The sequence below is a fragment of the Brienomyrus brachyistius genome, chromosome 3 (genome assembly GCF_023856365.1).
Source record: "Brienomyrus brachyistius isolate T26 chromosome 3, BBRACH_0.4, whole genome shotgun sequence".
Classification (NCBI taxonomy): Eukaryota; Metazoa; Chordata; class Actinopteri; order Osteoglossiformes; family Mormyridae; genus Brienomyrus; species Brienomyrus brachyistius.
In genome coordinates this window covers 27,767,569-27,790,909 of record NC_064535.1, presented here as the reverse complement: position 1 = coordinate 27,790,909, position 23,341 = coordinate 27,767,569, and the positions used below count along the sequence as shown (strand labels likewise).

At 42.3% G+C, this 23,341-nt stretch overlaps 1 protein-coding gene across 2 annotated transcripts in view; it reads left to right on the top strand.

Annotated features, from left to right (window-relative positions):
- Positions 1–21,984, top strand: part of LOC125739549 (chemokine-like protein TAFA-2) — a 33,701-nt gene extending 11,717 nt beyond the window's left edge. Inside the window, exons 1-6 of one of the 2 annotated variants that reach the window (XM_049009776.1) lie at positions 6,298–7,010; positions 10,353–10,459; positions 14,555–14,707; positions 17,265–17,389; positions 18,548–18,605; positions 21,363–21,984. In XM_049009776.1, coding sequence (XP_048865733.1) covers positions 10,354–10,459; positions 14,555–14,707; positions 17,265–17,389; positions 18,548–18,577 — 414 coding nt within the window. In that variant the 5' untranslated portion in view covers positions 6,298–7,010; position 10,353 and the 3' untranslated portion in view covers positions 18,578–18,605; positions 21,363–21,984. Of the gene's footprint in view, positions 1–6,297; positions 7,011–10,352; positions 10,460–14,554; positions 14,708–17,264; positions 17,390–18,547; positions 18,606–21,362 lie in introns of those variants that run through there. The other variant, XM_049009775.1, reaches the window with a different exon arrangement.
- The last annotated feature ends 1,357 nt before the right edge of the window (positions 21,985–23,341 follow it).

Here is a 23,341-nt window from a genome sequence, read left to right as displayed (position 1 = left end):
GTTCAGGAAATTACACGTTTTCCCTGAGCCGCTTCCACATGTGGCAACAACCTCATCTCACCAGCCATCCTTAAAGGGCCAGGACCCCTCCCTCTGCCAGGTCACATGACATTTTAGTTGCTCTGTTTCTTTTCTTGGGGATAAAGTACAATGTCACAGAGTTAATATGGTGGGTTTGGACAGAGCCTTGCAGACTGTAGCCTAATTCATGCTTCACTTATCTGTGTCCGGTTACAGTCTGTGCATGGTTGTCCATGCAGATTGTTGTGTACATACTACATTTGTTCATGGATACAGACAGTTGCAGTCAGCGCATGCATGTAGGCATAATACTTCACCTGATCAAGAGAGCACAGATATATTGCATATGAAAAATTAGATATGCGAGTACCATCACACCTCTTCAAATAGCTGCTCACCTTAACTACAGCTACACAACATCTGTTCTTCTTCTACTCTTTCTACATTGATGTCTGCTCTGTACAAGTCAGTGCTGCCACCTGCTGGATACACCTGGTCCTTGCACATGTGCAGTCAACGTGCATTGACAAACATAATGTCTGCCAGACATAAAAATCTGGGCTGCATGGGCACAGTTCTCCAGACGCCTCCCATGACAAAATTTACGTCGTCACTTACCCTGTGCCCAGACTGTAAGCACACCGGGAAAAGTGAAGTGTGAATTGGCCTTGATGGTAATTGATTTAAATCCCAGTAAGTTCTGCCTTTGCTCAAGGTACTTAATATGACTCATGCAATGCAATGGAATACTGTATCCCGGACATCTGCATTGTGTTGTTGAAGTCACCCACAGTATCACATGGCCTGACTTACTGAGGCCCACCAATGCAATGAGAGCAGCCCTATGGATGACAGCCATGTAGCAAACCGGAGCTGCTCCATGACCAGATATCTGTCGCCCCCATTTGACCTGGAGGAGCCAAAGATGGCTGGGCAGGATGTCTTGCATCCTGCTCTGTCTTAATACAACCTGAAAATACTCATCTTTTTGCCTGAATGGGAAGGAGAAACAGATGCTGTTTTACTAAAACGCCAATCCACACACAGTCACTCCCTGCCTTCAGTGTCTGGTCTAGTATCCAGCAGCAACTTTTAATTTTGCAAAATGTTCCTCCCATTAGTTCCGCTCTGCGCCAGTACATTTCCACAGTCTTCCATTTCTCCATTTCAGCCTGAATATCAGAGCAGCTCAGGAATGAATTCTAACTAATCCCTCTATTTGGAATTTCTTTTAATTACTTGTCCTGGCTTTAGACACCATGAACAGTTTGCTGAAATAACGTATTTGTAATGGCATCTGGTACAGATTTAGAAAAACCCTTTTCCCCTCAGGGCTGGATGCTGTAATCAGGCGTAGTGTCATCTTTTGAGGGATGCAGAAAACTGACTCTCGCTGCCGCGGACCATCCATGCCTGTATCTGATAGTTCGGATGCGAGGCCAGGACCTCGTAAAATGCATCCCCGCCATCCGTAGAGAGGATGGGCCCTCTGTTGTACTTCCTATGCCTTCTTAGTGCACTCTAATAGAGAAATCCGTGCCGATATCAACGTTCGAATGAAACCTTGTTAAAAATAACATTAAGGCTGTGCATGAACATAAATAATAAAGCGAATTTATTCCTTATTTGGCTTGCAGCACAGCTCATGAGAGGACAGAATACAATTAGAATGCCTGTTTACTATATTGTTATTATTTGGAAATTGCTATTTCATTTCTATGCTTCCGTGCACACATCTCTGTTGAATTTCCAGTGGACTCTCCGTAATTAGATTAGTACTTTTTTTAGGTTCTCCACTCATTCCATTAGAATAAACACATGCATTTTAACCCCTGAAGGAACATTTGGTGGACAGAAGCCTGCTAAGTTTTCACGGTAACTAACGATGCAAAATATGGCTGTTTGATTGGTTATCTCTCTGAACCAATCATTTTTCCTTCTCTCCTCAGAACATTTTTGTGTGATTACAATTCCCACAAGCTGATTTCTCATTTACTAGAGTTATTCCTAGCTTTGGAACATTACTAGATTGATTTAAATAGTCTAAATATTATAAAGCTACTGGACTCTTCTGTGGAATTTATTAGTAGCTTGGTGCATCAAATGTTGTTGTACAGTCTCTTTAGATGTTGATGCAACATTGTACATGCAAGACCTATTTCAGAAAATGAGCACAGCATCTGGCTGCAACATTTACTGTCGCATCTAGTGATGCATTGGTCAGCATGCTGGCTGTATTTTATCATTCAGAAACCTTTAGATGTGTTCCAGAAACCTAATTTTTATAGCATTTTCTTGTGTCTTACAAACCAGTACACTAATTTATGATAAATCTTACACACAACATCATCCCATTTTCATGCACATTTTCACTTAGCAACAAGGCTATCCTTAATGAATAATTTTTGCTAGTTAGTCTCAACTATTCTGGAATATTTACAAAATTCAATAGAAATGCTCATTAGCGATTTTATGAACTGGGTACAATTTGTGCGTAGACGTAAAATTAAAAAGTGAACAAAAAACAAAAACAAAATAGTTCTGCACCTGCAGAGGATAACCTTAAACAAAAGGTTTCTGCTTGAATATTATATTTTTTTAGGTGAAATAATCAAGAAATTAACTATTTGAAATATGCAGCACGTTGGGCGCGGGCTCCATCCTCCACCCTCAGCACTTCCTTGGTGTACTCCTGCCAGTGTCTAATTAAAACCACCGCATAATCACCTGTCATTTTCCGGCTGCCCTTCATATGAGGTATGAATTTCATGAAAAGCCCCTAAAAATAGCTTTGTCTCACTCTGTTGCTTTTCCACACCTTTTGCCAAACAGCCTAAAATACCAGCAGCAAACCTGCACCCCCATCCTCCTGTCCCGTCGTTTCTTTGTCTTGGATCCCAGAAATCTTCTCATTCGGGGGCTGAATTGGTGCTTAAAACAGAAACGTCAAATGAAACGTTTGTCTGTTGCCTATAAAGCGTTGAGCCATATAATTAGCATGAAAACAACCATCCCTTAAAGATCCTGGGCATTTCTTACAACTTACTGCAGGACCCTCATACTGAAGAACAAATTATCAGTTTGAGGGCATGGTGGCCATTCTGTGAGGGTCATACTGCTCGTGCAGAAGCATAAAAACCCAGCAAGAGAGATGTGGCTCCATCCTGGGTTGTGATGCCTGACACAACAGCACAGCACAACTTTCAGGTTCAACACATCCAGCTCACAAGTCTTTGAAATACACTGGTTACATGCAAGGGAGTCTTTGATTTAACACTGGGTACATGCAAGGGGGGTCTTTGATTTAATACTGGGTACATGAAAGGGGGTCTTTAATTTAACACTCAAGATGTGCATGGAGTCTTTCATTTAAAATTTCAGATAAAAATGGGTTCTTTGATTTAACACTGCATGCATGTAAGGGAGTCTGATTCACCACTGGATACATTCAAGGGGGTCTTTGATTGAACACTCGGATATGCCTGAGATCCGCCCTGTGTTCTGCGCTGTATGCACTAGAATCAAATGCAAATATCCATTTTGTATAATAGCCCTTTCTGAGTGATTTTTAATGTAATGTTTGTAAAAGTATTGTTTCATATTGTCATATTTCAGATGTAGGTTAGAGATTGTTAATCAGAGGTTAGAGATAGCTAAATTCGGCCTGGTCTATTTAAAATTAACATCGGGCAATTTTACCTGTATTTATACATTTACAATATTAATTACACAATATAAATTTTCATTTCTACTAATTTTCTTACCATTTTCGTAAGAGGAGACACCGTGTTCTCTGTGTTAAAATCGGGGGGGGAGCGTAAACTTGTGACAGCTCTCTCATCCCACAGCTCAGGCCTTCTGAAATAGCCAATCTGCCGACAATATAACAGCCACAAAATCTTATCATTCACAAGAAATGGCGCCATTTGAATTCTGGCTACAGGAAGCCAGCGCGCCGTGCAGGGTTGCATCACACAAGGTAATTTCAAAGAAATGTCAAGATTGTTTTTTTTGTTTCGTTTTTCCCCCCCCCTCTCCATTCTGGCATTTCCCTGCGAGCAAATGCTATTCTTACTTGCTTGCAAACGGCTGTGGCTGGGACCCTCATCTTTGAAACCAGTTTGGAGAAAATTAAAACCAGGCAGAGAGGCTTGCTGAGGGTGACGGAGGCAGATCTCGGTGGAGGACACCTTTGACTAGTGACAAAAGGGCCATCGTCCTTGTCTCTGAAGACAGAGACTCTAAGCCAGAGGCCATACTTCAGTGTGCTGGCTCACTCTGCGCCCCGCACTGTCCAATCACAGCTGTCCCTTGCAATTCCTGGAATGACCTCCAGGTTCACTGTGATTCTGCACTGGATGAGAAGTTATAGATAGACAGATGGATAAGTAACAACATACATTACGTAAGCTTTTAACTTTATCTCTGAGTTTCCACGTTGCTGATTTCAGTATAACATCTACAACACTGTACATCGTTTGTTGCCTGCTTGACCTTTTATAAATATATTTCTTGATGATCATTTTAGACCGAGCAATTTATTCTGGCTAACCGGAGCTATTCGGCTTTAACGTGCTACCTATGTATTCCGGGGCCTCTTCAGATGTTCCCCTTCCCTCTCATCGCTGTTACTTGGTGCAGGCTTCAGCCTCACTGTCACCTAACACTGGATGAGTAATACGGAAAATAATATATTCACACATGTATGTTTCTGTATTCAATACATTGTGTATATTTGTTTCTTTTGCACATGTAGGTTTTATCGTTAATACAGCTCAGGAAAAAAATTAAGAGTCCACAACTCATATATTAATTTATGGGTATGCGCCTGTGTAAAATATGTTTTTTTTTTTGTTGTTGTTGCAAACTGCAGCCTGGCTCTTCCCTGCTTCTCATAGATGAAGGGCTTCTTCCTTGCTTTATGGGTCTTTACTCCTGCTTCCAGCAGCCTGTTATGAATTGTCCTAGCAGTGCACTTCACACCACTTAATGTTTCCCATTCTTCTTGAAGGTCACTTGAGGTCATCCTCCGATTTATGAGGCACTGCTGGATACATTGATGACTGTTTTTTTTTTTTTTGTCATTCCCAGTGTCTCCTGCTTCACCTCGTTCTTCTGTACTGCTGTCTTAGAAACTTTGAGCCTGGAAGCAGCCTGCCTCGCAGTGTAGCCTTCTGCCAGCAGAACCAGGATTAAACCAGGATTTAAAAATATATATTTTTTAAATATAGTGATCTATTCATTTTTTCCAGAGCTGTAGGTACATCCCTTATCTACCCCTTTTCTACAATGAAACATATCCTTGCAAATAATGCGTAACAGTATCAAATGCAACACTCAGTAAATATAAAAGCAGGTCAGAGAAACAGTGCCCCTAAGCATTGATTTCTTTTCCTGCCCTTACTGACGCTGTAATGCAACGCAATTGCCATGGTGTCCCTTCCCCTTTCCTCTGCTCTCACCTTTAAAAGTACCGCGAGATATACGATGCCTTGCCGGGGTCATTCATAATTCATCCATCCTTCATAAGTGAATATTTACTGCCAGGTCAGAAATAGATCCGTGTGCTTTTCAGACCGCAGCTGGACGGCTTGACACTGTGATGTTAAATGGGTAAACGACTGCGATTTATTTGCATCACATCTCTTAATCGATGATCGGTATTAATCGGATTTAATTACAAAACTGGCTTGGAAAGGTTTTTCCTGTATTGAAAATAAAATATATGTTATGAAAAATGGCAAAGAACAACTTTTAACCCCCCCCCCCCCCAAAGTATCATTATACCGTAATAGATATCACATTAATACTAGGGGGTCATTAATTCATAGGATCTGCGTTGATAAACACCGGGTCACACGGATATGTGACATTTGCGTATCAGTCGCCTATTCCTCTCTGTATCCCGACCCAAGGCCATTAAGCCCACTGGATGGTAAAAGCGCTAATAAAATATATCGCTAATACTGGGTGACAGTTATCAAGCTGAATGATGAATCTGTCGTAGTTGGTTTCGACTGTGATACTTAATTATAAAAGTTTTGTACGTAATGGTAAGGAAACCAAGAACTGCCATGCTTGTAATTATTTTATTAATGCCACTAGCTCGAGATAACCAGACAATTGTTATCTCGAGATAACAAAGCTCGTTTTTTTCCCCGAGATATCCGTTCTCTTAACAAAATGCGGCGCCATCCCGAGAGCGGCGGAAAAGGACGACGAGGCGCGAAATCGCACGAAGTTGCTCTATTAATAAAACGTTTAGAAGCGCTGCATTCAAGCAACAATATAACGATACGAAAACAGGCCCACACACGGTAGGATAATTACACAATGGCTAGGGACATGTCACGATCGCACATACAGCACTAGTAAAAGTACACGCGACACTTCGGAGTTAACACTAAAAACAATTACACCCTGGGCCATTTACAGTGGCTCACGAGCATGCCGGGATATGGTGTACACTATTATGACGCCACAGGGCTGTCATGCCATAGGCAGTATATGCACTGAAACCGTGTTACTTAATGAATGCATCCATGTAGGCCTATTTAATGTTGAAATTGAGTGATGTGCCCATGTGGCATAGAAATCCCATGTCATTTCACTGAGCGCAACATGTGTAGATAATATTCTCGGCTTCCGTACAATAATACGGCATAACCTGTAAAAACACGGGTAATCTTCTTTCTGCATATTGGCTCGCATTCGCTTATGAACAGACCTTTGTGTTTCCTCTCAGGCAAAACATTTACCTTGACTTTCCCCCTGTACCTGCATTTAAAGGGGAATGTAGCCTGAATCCGTAATGTATCCGAGGCCGTTTTCGGGGGCTTCTACAGCGGCGTCCTTTACAGTGTGTATCCTTGAAGGAGGCCACTCAATATGCAGGCTCCGGCAAGGCGGCGCTGGCTTTCTGAGTGTACGTCTTCTTAGCCGCCGCGAGTCCCACCAACCATCTGTCTCTCGTCTAGAGAGATTAAAAGGTGAGTCGTCATTCTGAAGAAGAAGAAAAAACAGTCTGGGGAAAAAAAAATCTGTTTGTCGTCTGGGGGGAGCGTGGTGGTGGTATTTATTGTTAGAAACACTGTTTTTAAATGAGGTGAAAAGGTTGCCGTCTGGAATTAAGAATAAAGCTCAATGTGGGGGTTGATGAGGGGCGGAGGTGGATCTGAGTGGTTGTGTGAGTTTTAATGTATGTTTGGTGCTACACTGCTGCTGGCTGTGTGAAAGGCTGTGACGGGCCCCCCTCCCCTGGTCCACCTGCAAGTGCACACATCTCATTCCTGTTTCTGGTTCCCCCTCAGCAAGGGTGACGTCGCGCTCCCCAGCGCGCAGTTCGATCACAACTGCAATTCGGGGGGAGAATACGGGCGAATGTCACCGCACGGACCGGGGCAACTGGATGGTGTTTCTGTGGCTAAGAAGGGGGCTGAGTTTGAAGTTTTTCCCCCCTTGATTTCCAATTTAATGTTTTTTTTTCCTTTCTGTCATCGTGCCCACATTTGCTCAAACCTCTTCAGCACACATACGTGTCTGGGGAAGCGAAGTCTCCACAGAAACAGAGCAGAGAATCAAACGCGCATTTTCTTTCTGAGGCATGTAAGCAGAGAAGCGAGGTCGGACTCTTTGAACCTCTGAATGCGGACAGCCTCGTTCTCGGCCCATTTGGCTGTTTTCTGTTTGCACGTAACATGATAACATTGATATCCACAGTACGTCTTGAAGAGGTGATCTCCTGATGCGACTATTTCCGTTATTTTACGCCCGGCATAAATTTAATGATGTTAATTGGCAATTTGCTTCCAATCATCATGTAAAGAATTACCTTCGGCTATAAAATGTTACTCATTATACACAGTTAACCATGAAGAAGGAAGAAGACTTAATATTTTTATTGAAGGGTTCAAGTGCATGAAGAGTTCAAGAGCAAAATCGAATGGTGTAATTGGATAATTAAATGACCATACATCTAAGTGATTTGCTGGTCAAGTGGAATTTGTGGGAATCACTGTTTTAAGCTTGTTTCTTTCTTTGGAGAAAGGAAAAAATCGAGAAAGAACCGTAAAAACCTCCTGCTCCTTGTTTATCTTGATTTCCTTGGAACTTTGGACTTTCTAGATGTAAATAGGCACAGTTTGTGACACTGATGTTTCTCTCACATGGGGGAATTCAATAGTTAGAATAATGCTGTTATATATAAACCTCCATAATAATGTTTTGCTGTTATCAAATGCCTGTATCATCTCGTTTTCACACGTCGGCTATGGATCCTACATGCATTTTCAGAGCACATTTTTCGGCAAACAAGCATACATTAAACTTTGTCCTCGGAGTCTAATACGACACGCAATTAAAACTTGCCCGAAGCTTGACATTTCCGGGACAAAGGATTCAAAAACAGTTTTGATGCCGTAATTGCGTGGGTTCATGCTGCACAAATATAACTGTGTGTAAATCAAAGGCAACCAGTTTGTCAGAAACAGGATAGGTCACTGACACAAACAGTAAATAGCAAAAAAATAAAAACGGAAACCAGTAACTCCTGAACGTATGATGACAGTGCATTAGATTTGAATGTCGCCTTTGCGTGGAGTTGGCATGTTCTCTGCATGTTTATGTGGGTTTTCTCTGAGTACTCCAGTATCTTCCTGCAGTCCAACTTCTGTTGATTGCTGTCTGAAAGTTCTCCATATTTTGTTTGTGGGTACCCCGTGACCAGCTAATGTGCTTCCTCAAATAAACTAAATGTTTGGTCTGACCTTGTTACTGGATAAGCAGTTGGGGGATTTTATTTATTTATTTTTTTTCGAACGTTTGCTGTGACCTTTTAACGGCGTCATGATCATTAAGGAGACTGCCCATGCTAAGATTACAGCCCCCTTTGTTGCAAACCACCTGAATAGAATGAGATGGATAAAACGTGCAGATACACTTTTGAGAAGCACAGACTCCCCAGTACAGATAAAGAGGTCAGCAGTTCTCATTCTGGAAAACAGCCAAATACAGTTAATTTCCCTGCTATTTAAGGGTATATGTATTTTAGAAGAGTTACGGCTTTGTTGCAGTTCAGATAGGAACCTGTGGTGCGTATCCGCTGTCCACTTTATTAATTACAGGGACATGAAAAGGAACTTTTTTGAAAGTGCACTGCAGTGTGTGTCATTTTTGCAAGTTGTGTAAAGCACAGCGCAGACCTTTTCAGTGCGTCATTGTGGCTGGGGGCGTTGGCGTGCGGACGACGCAGGGTGGGGCTGGTGATGGGCCTGATTAACGTGTGGTGTGAACACTCTGACACCCCTTAACACCTCCTTGGCAACAGCTCCCTCAGAGTCCAGGCAGCCCCCCCCACTGTAATGTCCAACATCCAAATTAGCTGTTCGTATGACCTGCCTTTAAGGTCCAGCCTAACCCTCCATTACACATGTGCTTATGGGTAATTTGTGGATGGTGTTTGTGGTGATTTTTGCTATTAAAATGCATAATTTTGACTCCAATTACTCCTCATGTGTACATGTTGATTGCAATATTGCAACATCAACATAAAATACAATTACGATGTGCAAACAGGGACAGTGTATCATGGAGGGTGAAGCAAACTTCTGTTGAATTTTGTGCACTTTCCTGTAAATAAAGATTCCCTAAGAGACACATTAAAACAGCCTTATCTGCAATCCATTTTCATTTCCTCTTTCTAACGGTTTAGCATGGGAACAGCAAAAAGGCTTCCCATTTTCCCCAAGCTGATGCCGGCCCACGGTGTTTTAGCTCTCCTGCCAGTCCAGCTTCAGGCTGAGCATCAGCCCTTGGGGTCAGGAGAGTCCAGATTCATGTTAGATTAATCAAGGCAGAATATAGGGCTGGGAAGGTGCTTCAGCCTCGGGGTCATTAAGGGTCAGCACTATGCAATCATGCACTCAGCTATGTCAGTTCATGTTACCAAACATGCTCCCAAAGTCTGGGCCGATCCACCCTATAGGTGACATACTGTAGCCGATCACTTAGGGCACCATTTGATTAGGGGGTGCAAAATAGTAAGTAGGGTGCCAGAACACCCAGGGTCGGCCGGGTAACAAGTTCCGGTTCAAATCCAGAAAAGTCCATCGTGCTGTGGGTAGATATTTCCCACACTTCGTTTTTGCAACATTAACCCATGAGTAATTATGCTCACACATTTCAGCATTAATATTTATATTTCACGTCGTGTTTTTCTTCCTCTCCACAAATGTTGTGTCTTAGAGACTATAAATAAATCCAATCAAAGAGCTGCCACATGTAACGTATCAGCCTCCCACTGATGGGATTCTCTGGGTCTCCTTTCCCTCCAGGATGAGTAAGAGAGTGACGCAGTACAAAGGCAGAAGGGCGTTAGTTCTAATGATCTGCATCATTACCCTGTGGGAGAAGGCGGTGGCGGCCACAGGCAGCCAGAAAGGTAAGCGACAAACTCCCCCCTCACCCCCCCCCCCCCAGCTGCCTGCCCCAGTCCACAGCAAATAAAACCAGGCGTCCTTTTTGGGGAAGCTGAGCCAGGTAACCCACTCAGGGAATCAAGAACAGCTTCGGGTTACGAACCCACATCCTTACCGAACACACAGCCCGGGCGGGAGATTACAGGATTACAGCATCTTTGAGAGGCTTACATGCCTTCCCGCTGTAAAGCTCATGACCTCAACGAGTATCACTGCGACGTGAAACAAGGGCACTGAATTTGTCTGTATAAAGTATTCTGCCATTCAGGATAAATGCAGTATAGCCAGATGAGGCCAACGAATGCATGACCAAAAACTAGTTTTTGTCTAGCTCATTGTATCTGAACTGTTACCACCAGGCCTTCAATGTCCACACTACCAGACTTAAGAGCATTATTTACCTCAACACAGTAGCCAGGCTGAACTGGACAGTGAAGGACTCTCACACATGACCACCACACAGCACAACCACATTCTATTTATCACATTTGTACTTTTGCACATATTGGCTGTTTTCTATGTACTGTTTACATATTACATGTCTCATCTTTTGCTTTTCTCTGCACTTCTCAGGGAGTTGTTAGCTCAGTGTCAATCTGCTGTTGAATCTTGAATTTGTCATGTAGCTTTCGCTACATTTCATTTCCCTTATATTTTTCGTTTCGTAATCTATCTGATTTTACAGTATGTATTTGCATTTTCTGTAAATGAAGAATCTATCTGGAATAATTCCACAAAATATTTACCCGTCGGATCGAATGAGCAGCGTGCAGTATCAAGTCCCAACCAATTCACGGCGAGAGTTTTTTTCAAATCAAATTATCTGCCAGAGAAATGCCGCCTAAATCAACAAAATCAAACATCTCCTTCCTTCGCTGCCACTCCAGCAGTCTGAATTTTCTGAAGGGTCTACGAAAATATTCTCTTTCTTTTGTGTCAAACTGTGACGGCAATATAAACAATAAACAGCATTTTTTCCCTTAGAAGCACACAGACATTCTTCTATGTACAAAAATAGATCAGTACGAAAGTGATTCAAAACGGCCCCTTGAAATGAAAAGTTCAAACACAACATTCGGCTGATTTTAATGATGTACTTCATGCAATAAGCTGAATAAGATACAATTTCATGTAATACAGATCTATACCAGACCACATCCACATAAATACAAACTTAAGTAATGACCGTGCTTCAGCATTCATCCATTTAGATGTTTCTACCCTTTAATAATTCAGGTACTTCTAGAAAGTGAGTTATCTATCTGCAGTGATGGGGAAATTACTCAACCAGTTCAGCTCTCTGTGACTCTTGATACTCAATTGGTTGGTTGAAACACAGCCTTGGTTTGGATTTGCACTTTCTGTGCCTGAACTTTCCTCCTCTGTCTATAACAGTTTACTTTAGTGAATAACTTTCCCAACACTGTCTATGTGCAATGCACTGAAAGACACCTGCTTTCAATCTTTAAAAAAAAAAATGTTACCACTAAGTGTTTTTTTTTAATTAAGACTTCACCTGAAGGACTGCTGACGATTCTCATGTGCAGGTGATGCTAAGCGACAGTCTGGGTGAGAGGATAGAGGTTGGAAAGGAAATGCGCTTCTTTCACACCCCTGCCACGTGCATAACTTACCTCCGCCGTTCTTCCCGTTGCTGTGGCGCTCTGTGGTGCCCTGCCATTTGTTCAGCATCAGATCTAATGACATTATTTATGAGATGTACCGGTGAAGAGTTGTTACAGATGTTCCTGAACTTACTATGGTGTTACGTTCAGATGAATCCATCGTAAGCTGAAAATATCGTAAGCTGAAATGACCGATGATTGAATGACTTTTGAATATTATGGTAACAACTGAGCTCAAGGATATAAACTGTACAGCGTATTACTTATAAAATTTGAAAGCTTTTGTACGGTATTATAATTTGATATATCTGAAAAAGGCTGGGGAAAAGCATTTAGATTTCCTCTCCTACATTAGTTATGAACGTCTAACAATCCATTTACCTGCTTTAGTAAATGTAGACAAAATGGACACCTCTTTCCAATGTCTTGCTGTGGGCTGGTAACTCCAGTAATCTGATATAATGTTACTGATCAAATAGACCAAGGCCAGTTTGCAGAGGGCAGGTGATAAGATTCTGGCTAATTCCACATGTCTGCTTGGTGTGTTTATCACTACTTCTATGGCGTAATTACAGGGAAAACCAACTCAAAACTCCCCTAGTGGACAGGGTGGGGGTTGCTTTCAAATTCTAAGACTGTGAGCAGTCATTGAGTGAATCTCAGTGAATGATTGTACTTGATCGTACTTGTCTACCTGATCATGTTCCTGTGTGACTCGTTTTACATCACCTTCCATTGCCGGAGACCATTTCCAATACTCAAGAACAGAAGTACAGAGGACAGTAAAGATCCCCCGATGCTGATGTTACTACCCCAAATTTCAAGGATACACTGCTTGCATCCTCGCTGAACGAGACCACTCCCATGATTCATTGCGCCCCAAGTTCGTTCTTGGAAGGGAAGTTAGCAAGACCGCTCTTGCCAAGACCACAAGTATGATCTTTGCCTTCTTGGTATTGAGATTCAACCTCTCTGTTGTTCTTCTGGCGCCATGCAGATACTGATGTCCAATTTGACTGCCTGTCATTGTACAGGCAGCTGTGATTATGTACATTAGCAGGTGAGGCTAATGGGGTGGGGGTGTCGGCCACCTTCATGAAGACCCTGGGTTTCTGTGTCTCCGTTTTCATCAGCTTGCCTTCGTGGCTCATGGTCCTGATGCTCTCCCTCAGTTTTCTTTCTCTTGTCTTGATTTGACATGACAGCTGAGTGATTCCGTCTGTCACGCTGTAACTGTGTAACGCTTTAACAGAGTGTGCAGACACCCATTCTGTCCTCCACTGTCAATTTTATCAATCACAAGCAGGTAATAGGAGCCTGGGAGATGCTCGGTAAGGTGTTTAGCAACCTCACAGTAACAGTAATTGCCGGAATGCCACAAGTGCTTCCAATACAGGATGGCATTTCATTAGAGTGACCCGAGACAATTCAGGCTTATTTGGAAATCTTAGAAGGCATAAAGAAATAGATGTCAGGCCAGATATTTAAACGTTTTTAGGAAATGGAAGTCACTGACAGCCTGCATCTCGTAATTAGCGTAACGTGACAAGACAGGAGTGGAACGCTGTGTCGTCCTGCCTGAGCAGCTGCCTGGATGATTTCTCATAGCCGGATGAATAGGCTCCTTTGAGGGCGATGAGTGGCGCAGTGCAGACTCTACAGCGTCACTTTATAATTAGGTGACAGAGGTCTAATCTACACACAGGGGGCTGAATCTGGAAGTGACTGGAAGGTGGCGAGGGTGGCGTTAGCTTTGGCGGGGAGCAACAGTTAAGGGCTTCTTTGTCTAGGGCTGTGTGAACTTGTCTTAGGTCGACATATCTCCCTCAAACGTGGAGCCAAGTTCACTTTACGCCAAAGTCATCTGCCGTGTGGCAAATTTTTGAGCTTTGTGACATCTGTATGAAATTTTAACATGAAAGGTGCCTTAATAATTCTGTTTGATGTTTATGAATGTGTTTCTAGGTTTCCTCGAAGCCTGTAAAACTGTGCTTCCTCTTAGAAATAGAGCTTTCAAATCCCTAAATTAAAATAATGCAAAATTGAATACTTAAGCCATCAGTTAATAAATGGACATATTTATTTATTATGCGTTTACTTTGGGTTCAACAAACCTGCATTGGTAAACAACGTTTTAAGCATTTTAATGAGACGTTCCTGTCTGCCGTTGCATTATGGACGCTTCTGAGACAAGTATTACAACTTCCTAATTAGTCATTTACCACACAAGGGTGAGCTCCTTTCCCTAGACAGATGCTGCTTGAAAATGTCACTTTCAATTAAAAAATAACGGGGCGCATCACGCGTTAAATAATTCAGACGCGGCAGCCTGAGTTGGAAATCGGAGGGGAGGGGGGTAATTGCAGGAGGACCGGAGATGAAAGCGACTTCCTACATCGTCGCACGCTTTATCTCTCCCCTCCGTGTCCGCAGTGCAGCACGTCCGGACTGGGACCTGCGAGGTGGTGGCTATTCACCGGTGCTGCAACAAGAACAAGATCGAGGAGCGATCGCAGACCGTCAAGTGCTCCTGCTTTCCCGGGCAGGTTGCCGGAACCACCCGAGCCGCGCCCTCCTGCGTCGATGGTAATTCCTTTTCAAGGGCGTCTCAGGCCACACTGATTGGCATCCAACTGACATCCTTTTTAGCTTTTGTAGTTCAATTAATCTGTACTGCGTAATTGCGCTTGTGGAATCTGTAAAATCTGGCGGTGTTATTTTCATTCACAGCACAGCTTGCTGTTTTGTGACAGCCAGCATCGACATCCTCCGGTTTCAAATTAACAAGTTTTCCCTATTTTTAATATGTTTGTGTTAACGCATTAAGGAAAACACATGTATATTGCCATACCATACAATGTAATGACGTAAATCTTACAAAAAGCCATAGGTAATATGTACTGGTGGCCAAAATTCTGGAAACACCTAGCATTTTTGGCATTATGCTATAAAAATTACCTCATGAATATTGGCAGTGATGTTTATAAACAATCAAAGAATATTAAATATATCATACAATGGACTAAATACGGAAATGTAGAAGCAGTTGAATAAAGTTCTGGAATGTATAAAAATTGGAAGAGTTTCCACAATTTTTGGCCAGGAATGCATCTGCCTTCCAGCTACTTCAGAGGTACAGGGTTGTGGAGAGTCTGAAGTCCAACCTCAATAGCATGGGACGTAAGGCACCTTGGATGGCATGCCGGTTCAATGCACGTCAATCCAGCAATCTGTCTTTGTACTGTGGTAGAAAGGCCACACGACACAATGACAGCATGCAAACCCCATACTAAGGTAGAAGCAGGATGCAAGCCCCCCAGTCCTGGCGGTGTGAGGCAGCAAGACTGATCCACTGGCCCATCAGATTATAAGAAATGTAATCCTAAAATGAGTACCACAAATTTAGCTGTAAGTGGGCGGTCCTTATTTTGCGCACATTTTATTTGCAGCCCAACACATCAGAGCAGGAGTAAGTAAGGTGCATGCTGATCAACTATAACATTAATACCACCTGCCTAATATTGTGTAGGTGCCCCTCATGCCACCAAAACAGCTTAGACCAATCGAGGCATGGACTCCACAAGACCTCTGAAGGTGTGCTGTGGTATCTGGCACTTATTTGTCCATCTCATCTCACAAACACTCGATAAGATTGAGATTTGAGTAATTCGGAGGCCAAGTCAACACCTGGAACGATTTGGAATATTCTTCCAACCATTCGATTTTTGCCGGGTGGCAGGGCACATTATCCTGCTGAAAGAAGCCACTGGCATCAGGGAATACCACTGCCATGAAGGGGTGTACTTGGTCTGCAGTAAGGTTTAGGTAGGTGGTACATGTCAAAGTAACATCCACATGAATGCCAGGACCCAAGGTTTCCCAGCAGAACATTGCCCAGAGCATCACGCTGCCTCCACTGGCTTGCCTTCTTCCCATAGTGCACCCTAGTTCCATCTCTTCCCAAGGTAAACGTCACACACACCTGGCTGTCCCCATGATATAACAGAAAATGTGACTTATCAGACCCACCTTCTTCTATTGCTCCATGGTCCAGCTTTGATGATCACGTCCCCATCGTAGGCGCTTCCCACAGAGGACACGGGGCATCTAGAATGCACTGTGTTCTAACACCTTTCTATCACAGTCAGCAGTTTGTGCTACGTTAGCTCTCCTGTGGGATCGGGCCTGACGAGCTCGCTTTTGCTCCTCACGCGTATTGATGAGCTTTGGTTACCCATGACCCTGATGCCCATTCACCGGTGGGTGCTCATTGTGGGCAGTGGTGGCTTAATGGTTAGGGAAGCGCTTTTGTAATTGATTGCAGGGTCGAATACCTAACCAGCAAGGTACCATCCTCAAGCACTGCTCCCCGGGCGATGAATTTGCTATCCCTTGCTATGCCACATATGGGTTAAATACAAAGAACATGTTTTGTTGTTGTGTGCTGTGAATCACTAAATTCACTAATTCGAATTATACCACTTTTATTTACTGGGTACCGTATTCCGGGAACACCCCACAAGACCTCCCATTTTGGAGATATTCTGACCCAGTCATGTAGCCATCATAATTTGGCCCTTGTCAAAGTCGCTCAGATCCTTAAACTTGCCCATTTTTCCTGCTTCCAACACATCAACTTCAAGAACCGACAGCAAACTGGCTGCCTAATATATAATGACATTCTTGACAGATGCCATTGTAACGAGATAATCAATGTTATTCACGTCACCTGTCAATGGTTATAATGTTATGGCTGATCGGTGGAGATTACAGGGATTATCGTGTGAGGAAAAGGTATGAGAAAAGTTGAAGACAAAAGAAATTATCTGTACTGTGTTTAAAGTTCAGCTTTTATCAGACCTCCATGGGACAAAACTGAAATAAGTGGATTTCATAGCTCAGTAACGGTTGGAAATAGACCACTATGCAGCAACGAGGAAACATCCCATCATAACGGGCTGAGAGTCGAAGGCCTGGGTGGTGTTTTGCAGAGTGTTGTTTCATTTGTTTGCCTGCTTATGTGTTAATGTAGCCGTGATCTGTCCTGCTCGTTAGCCTCCTGCCGCATTTGGCCACGTGTCTAATGCCTGCTCATGCTCTCTGCACCTCCCCTCTGCTCCCCCGCTCTGCTCCCCCCTCCCAGCCTCCATCGTGGAGCAGAGGTGGTGGTGTCAAATGCACCCCTGCTTGGATGGAGAGGAGTGTAAAGTTCTGCCTGATCTCAAAGGCTGGAGCTGTGCCACTGGTAACAAGATCAAGACCACCAAGGTAGGTCCCCAGATAGCCCGGGAAGCGTCTGGCCTGGGGGGCGCGGGCCGGGGCCCCGGTGGGACGCACTCCAGGGCTACTGGGTATATTTAGCCGGGAACATGGCATGGACACGTACAAAAATACATCTTTACTCCAGGGTTCAGCAGCATTAAAAAAGTTTGAAGACACAAAAGTTACATGCTAAAAAATAAAAAGGGGACCTCTTCCCCAGAGATTTCTGTGTATTACATTAAAAATATGGAAAAATCCAGACCTTCTATTAGTCTATTTTAAGGTTTTCCCCATTTTCGAACTTTTTAGTCACTCAGTGGGGCTGAATTTCTATGTGGGTAAATTACTGTTAGTGCTGAATAAAAGTCTCAGAGAGGCTTCTGCCTCCTCCCCTTTCTGCCTCCTCCCCTTTCTGCCTCCTCCCCTTTCTGCCTCCTCCCCCTTCTGCCTCCTCCCCCTTCTGCCTCCTCCCCTTTCTGCCTCCTCCCCTTTCTGCCTCCTCCCCTTTCTGCCTCCTCCCCCTTCTGCCTCCTCCCCCTTCTGCCTCCTCCCCCTTCTGCCTCCTCCCCTTTCTGCCTCCTCCCCTTTCTGCCTCCTCCCCTTTCTGCCTCCTCCCCTTTCTGCCTCCTCCCCTTTCTGCCTCCTCCACCGTAGCCACGGCTTTGCTCGCATCCTTTTCCATTTTCCCTCTTCCTCCATCTCTCCCTCCCTCTGTCATTCTTGGCCTAACACCAGAGGAAGCAGTATCGTCGGTAGTTTTTCTCAAGGTGCAGCGCTTGCACCCGTAAGCTCGCCGGGGAACTGACGTTGCCGTTTTAAGGGGGCCGCTCATTTGGTCGTTCATCATGCTAATACGTTATTTACGTTTGCTCGGCTTCCTTGATTGAACAAGTGTTGCCATCCTCATTACACTAATTGTTGCTCCGCAAGGTTGGTTTTCCCAACACCCTGATTTAAATATTCATAGAAATAAAGATGCGGTTACACAGAAATAAATTCAGGTTTAAAAAACACTACATACCTGCCGTACCTATTCAGTACCTGGCTGGCAGTCTGGCCGTCATTTGCTTAAATATGCCGAATTGTGAAGATTTACCTAGTGTCTGTCATAGGATGTTAAAATAGATTTTTTTTTCTCCTCTGCCAATGTACGATTTCGTTAAGATTTCCTCGGACAGAGACCAGCTTTGGTAACCTTGGCATCACGAACTTGCAGTCCCAGGTAAAAAGATTCTTCTTTTACTTATACTTTCAATTCACTCTGTTCTTGTTAGTATTAAATGCCCTTTAAAAACATTCTTGTAAGAATTACTCACTGAAGTTTGGTTTACCGTTACAGCAGTTAATATGAATTGTGGATTCTGTGCTTTTTCACTGTCTATAGTCCAATTGTTTACGTTACCTACAATTTGCAGCCAGTCTTTAGTTCTCACCCTTGTGTGAAGTGAAAAAAGTACAAATTATAGAAACCTATTATGAGACTTTTATATAAAAATGGGCCCAGTGCTGCTTGTATTTATTATTGCTATTTCTGTGCATTTGATTTTACAACTCAATTCAGTTCCAGTGAAAGTAAGTTTATTTTTGTCCTGGTTGCTATTACAAGTCACAAGCTATAATCATATCATGTTTCACAGTGTTTTTAAACTCATTAATGCAACTACTGAAAGTAAAAATAAAATGTATTGAATTTTAATTTAAAAAGTTCTTTGCTAGCCTCGTGCCCATAGCTTCCAGGATAGGCTCCAGACCCCCCGCGACCCAGAAGCGGTTTGGATGGATAGATGGAAATTCTTTGCTATTTAACAATCTGTAAATGCACATTGGATATTTGAGGATATATATATATAAGCGTTTAATATACATTTAATATACATCTCCAGTATTTTTAACATATAGTATATTGATATATTGACTTAAATATCAAATATGAAACCTGTTTATTATGAGTCTAACCTTAAACTTTAAAGTTTAAATCAATTTTCTTAAACCTCAAGTATCCAGTTTCGAATTTTATTCAAGTATGTTCTCAAACTTCATTCAATTTCTCCTTTTTAAAATAACAACGTTCTTGCACTTTTTTTTCCTGAATATTGTGGATGGCTTCTGCAGACACCAATACAAATGTGTACAGGAAACTTTAACAGGAACTTTATCGGGAACCTCTGCCCGCTTATGCCGACAGCCTGCTCCTACTCACAGAAACGTCACAATTCAATACACAAAGCACGCGGAGCAGGTCAAGAGGTTCACTCACCCCTTGACAAAGCTTTCAAATGGGCAATATGTGTGAAATAAGCAGTATTGAATGTTATAATTGTTGCTAGCAGGCTGAAAAACGGCCACCGTGCTGAGATTTTTATGCAGTACGTAGCAGAGGGTTTGTGGATGAATAAATAAATAAAAAAGACCCAGCCAGAGGAGGACCTGAGGGCGAAAAACACCTTGTTAATGAGAGTGGTCAGAGGGGAATGGCCAGACTCGTTAAAGCTAACAGAAAGGCCACAAGTGTAAAAATGCCATGGACCAAACTCCATAAGGAAAGTTGGCACCTTAATGAATCCATGCTTCGAAGAATTCAGGCAGCTGTGTAGGCAAAATGGGGGTCTTCTTCAGTACTAGACAGGTGTACCTAACAAAGTGGCCACCGAGCATGCATAATATATTTTTGTTTTCTAGCATCCCTTAAATTATAGGGTTATCTGTCAAACCAAACCAGCCTTATTGTACTCTCTGCCTTTACACGCCGACAATGACAGTAAGTCAATCTTTAGTTTTAAACAGTTCGGGAATTTATCATTAATCACAATGACATTTTGGAATTAAACTGTCTTTGCATTAAAGTGGATTTATTGCAGCTGGCACACGGAGAGAGTGCTTCGAAATATGCAAGTGACGATGCTAACCCTAAATAGCAAAACCACTGTCTGGACTTTAATAGGTTCATTTCGAAGCGTTAAGATATCATTTATCACTGGCAATTTTCAGTGCTCGTGCTTTGCTGTGAACTAAGGTTGATATAAACAACGGCACTATGAGAGCCTCAAAAGCCCTAAGATGCATTTCAGTGTGATTTTATGTTATTCGACATTTTTAGCATGCAGTACACAGCTATTTCGCTTCAATTAAAATAAATATGAGATCATAAAGAAATTTTTATGCTCATACCATATACTAATAACTATTTTTACATTGATTTTTATTATAGTGATAATGTTCGCAAAATGATTGCATCATTACCGGCATTTTCTGCTATCACTTTTGTCATATTGCTCTTAAGTTGTTGGTCTAGATAAGCATGGATTTTAACCTACAGTCGTTTAACTTGTTACTATTCTTTAACTAGTTTTATTAATTAAAAAATAATTCACCTTAACTAGCTTTGAGTTTTGCTTAAAGGGATCCTGTTATGTTCATTTTAACTGTTCATAATTTTATTTTTGGGGTTTACTAGAATAGATTTACATGCTTCAGTGTTCCAGAAATGAATTATTTTTCTCATACTGTACATCTCTAGTCACTCTGTCTATAACTCTAAATGACTGAAATGCTCTGTTAGAGTTTTAAGCCCCACCCCAATAAGCCCAGTCTGCTCTGAATGGTCAGCTTGCCCTACACATTCATTCCCTGTCAGAAAAAGTTGCTGCACAGGCTGCGGGTTGTGTGAAGGTGTTGCAAAGCTTGCAGGTAGGTGGCCAATAAGGACTGTGTTACGAGGTGACCTCACCATGTCATGCAAATGAGGGCTGAAATTCCAATAAGATGTTTCAGGCAGATTAGAGAAGAGTGGGTTCTGTGGTGAGGGTTACTCCCTTCAATGTCTACCTTGGGTCTCGAGACTTTGCAGACCATTTATATGCACATAAAGCTATATAACACACTAAAGGAAAGGGGAAAACCGGAAAAGCATTATAGGGCCCCTTTAACACTTAGCATTTCCAGCTGTAGGCTAACACAGGTCTGCCATGTCTCTTTACAGGTAGAGTAATGCGACGGCATCAATCAACTGTGTAGCTCCAAGTTTACTGTAAATATAAGTGGTTGGCTGAGGTGAAGACCCCACAACCTCTTGGCTACTGAGATGAACTGAACAGACCACATGGAGCGGCTTGGAGAAATGCAATGAAAGAAGCAGCGATCAGGAAAGGAGACTGTCCTCTACCGTTCTATGGTCTTTGCAGCATTGGACAAGTTTATGTCTTTTATAAACAAACGACCAGTTCTTCTCATAGTGGTATTTCTAATGGTAATCCTAAATTGTCATTAAGTATGGTGGTGAACCAAACAATTAACAACACACATATACATAGTAACTAAGTGCTGAGTTTGGTTATGAAGCTTCTCTCTCTAAAATGCATTATGTGTATAAGGAAGCCTAGCTGATCCCCAAAAATGTTTCTGTTTTATGAAGATGAAAGGATACATAGTAAAACTGGCTTTAATTTAAAGAGCCAGATTATTGAAAGCCGATTAATTAATATATATACTTATTTAATGATGCTTTTTCAGCTGGTTGCTTTTATCTTTACCTCGCTGATGCATTTTTACTTGTGAAGTGATCAATAACATTATATAATAATAAATTATGGTTGTAATCATTTCCTAATGTCAACGAATGAATGTCTTCATTACTGTCTTTTGCTCTGCATGATTTACCAGCACCGTGCACCTAAGCGAAGAATTACCAGTCATACAAATGCAGGCCCAACCATTCTTCTTTCCTATACTTGCACCTGCCCTGTAGGTGGCGCTGTAGTTCAGTGAGGGTGTCCAGGTTTCTAACACCGGAAGCATCTGGTGCAAAAATGTCCCTGACAGTTACATACTTCCACAGCAACTGTTTGCCCTCGCCTATCTCATTTCACGTCAAAATAATTAACAAGCTATCATCAGCTCAGTTTCCTGGTACGCTGAAAGTTACACAGCTTTTATAATTGGTCTACGCGTATAATATCTGCCTCTAATTTTTCCTTTCACGCATTATCTGATATACACTCAGATTTCCATCAGCAGAACTCTGAATGAACGACAAGCTTAATTAAAACATGTCATCGGGTTTCTGAAATTGGGGAAAGCCCAATAGCAGTGTCACATTTAAGTACTTAGATCACTGACCCCCCCCCCCCAAAAAAAAAGAACAAAAAACAAAACAAATTTCACACCTTGTTGTGTATCGCGATGTTATCTCCACTAAGGTGTATTATGTATAAATTATTACTAAAATCAACCAAGGGATGACCAGGAACTTCTCTTTGGTGCTTTACAGCAATATTACAATAAGTTTAAATGATGCTATTATTCTTACAAGACATAAAAAAAACTTTTTTTTTCCATACACTGAATATCTGGCCAATTACAAGTGTTGTCTTGACAACAGCACTAACTAGTTCCATATGAGTTCCATTCAAAGAGATACATAAACCAATGGCAATCTCATTGCAGTGCTTGTGCCTCGATTTATTCAATACTTCTACAGTACATAACAAGGACTTGGGGTGTTTTTGAGAACAAAAAAAAAATAAAATACAGACCAGATTCTGGAATAATTTTATTCCCTCTTAAAATACTCCATTGGAGAATTCCATGTACTAGACTTATAACGGAACCCTATGGAGAGACTAAGAGTTGCCTGCCTTTTTATTTCAGTGCCTACACAGTCTCCCCCTTTCTAGTGATTAGTAAAACCCATCTTTTCGTATATTGCAGCCCCCCACTCTCCCCCCACCCTGTTGGCCCCCTCAGAATGGCTAACCTGTTGTACAAGTCATATCGGAAAACCCCTAACCCTGCTATTTCATTGGTAGATATATAGATAATCTCTCAATTCTCCAGTGGGCCGAAAGGAATCAGTAGATTTGAATTAATTCAGTAACTTATTTTTAATTCACAGCCAGCACTCCTTGTACTCGCCTGCCCTCTACCCACCTCCCATCCACACCTCTGAAAACCCACACATAA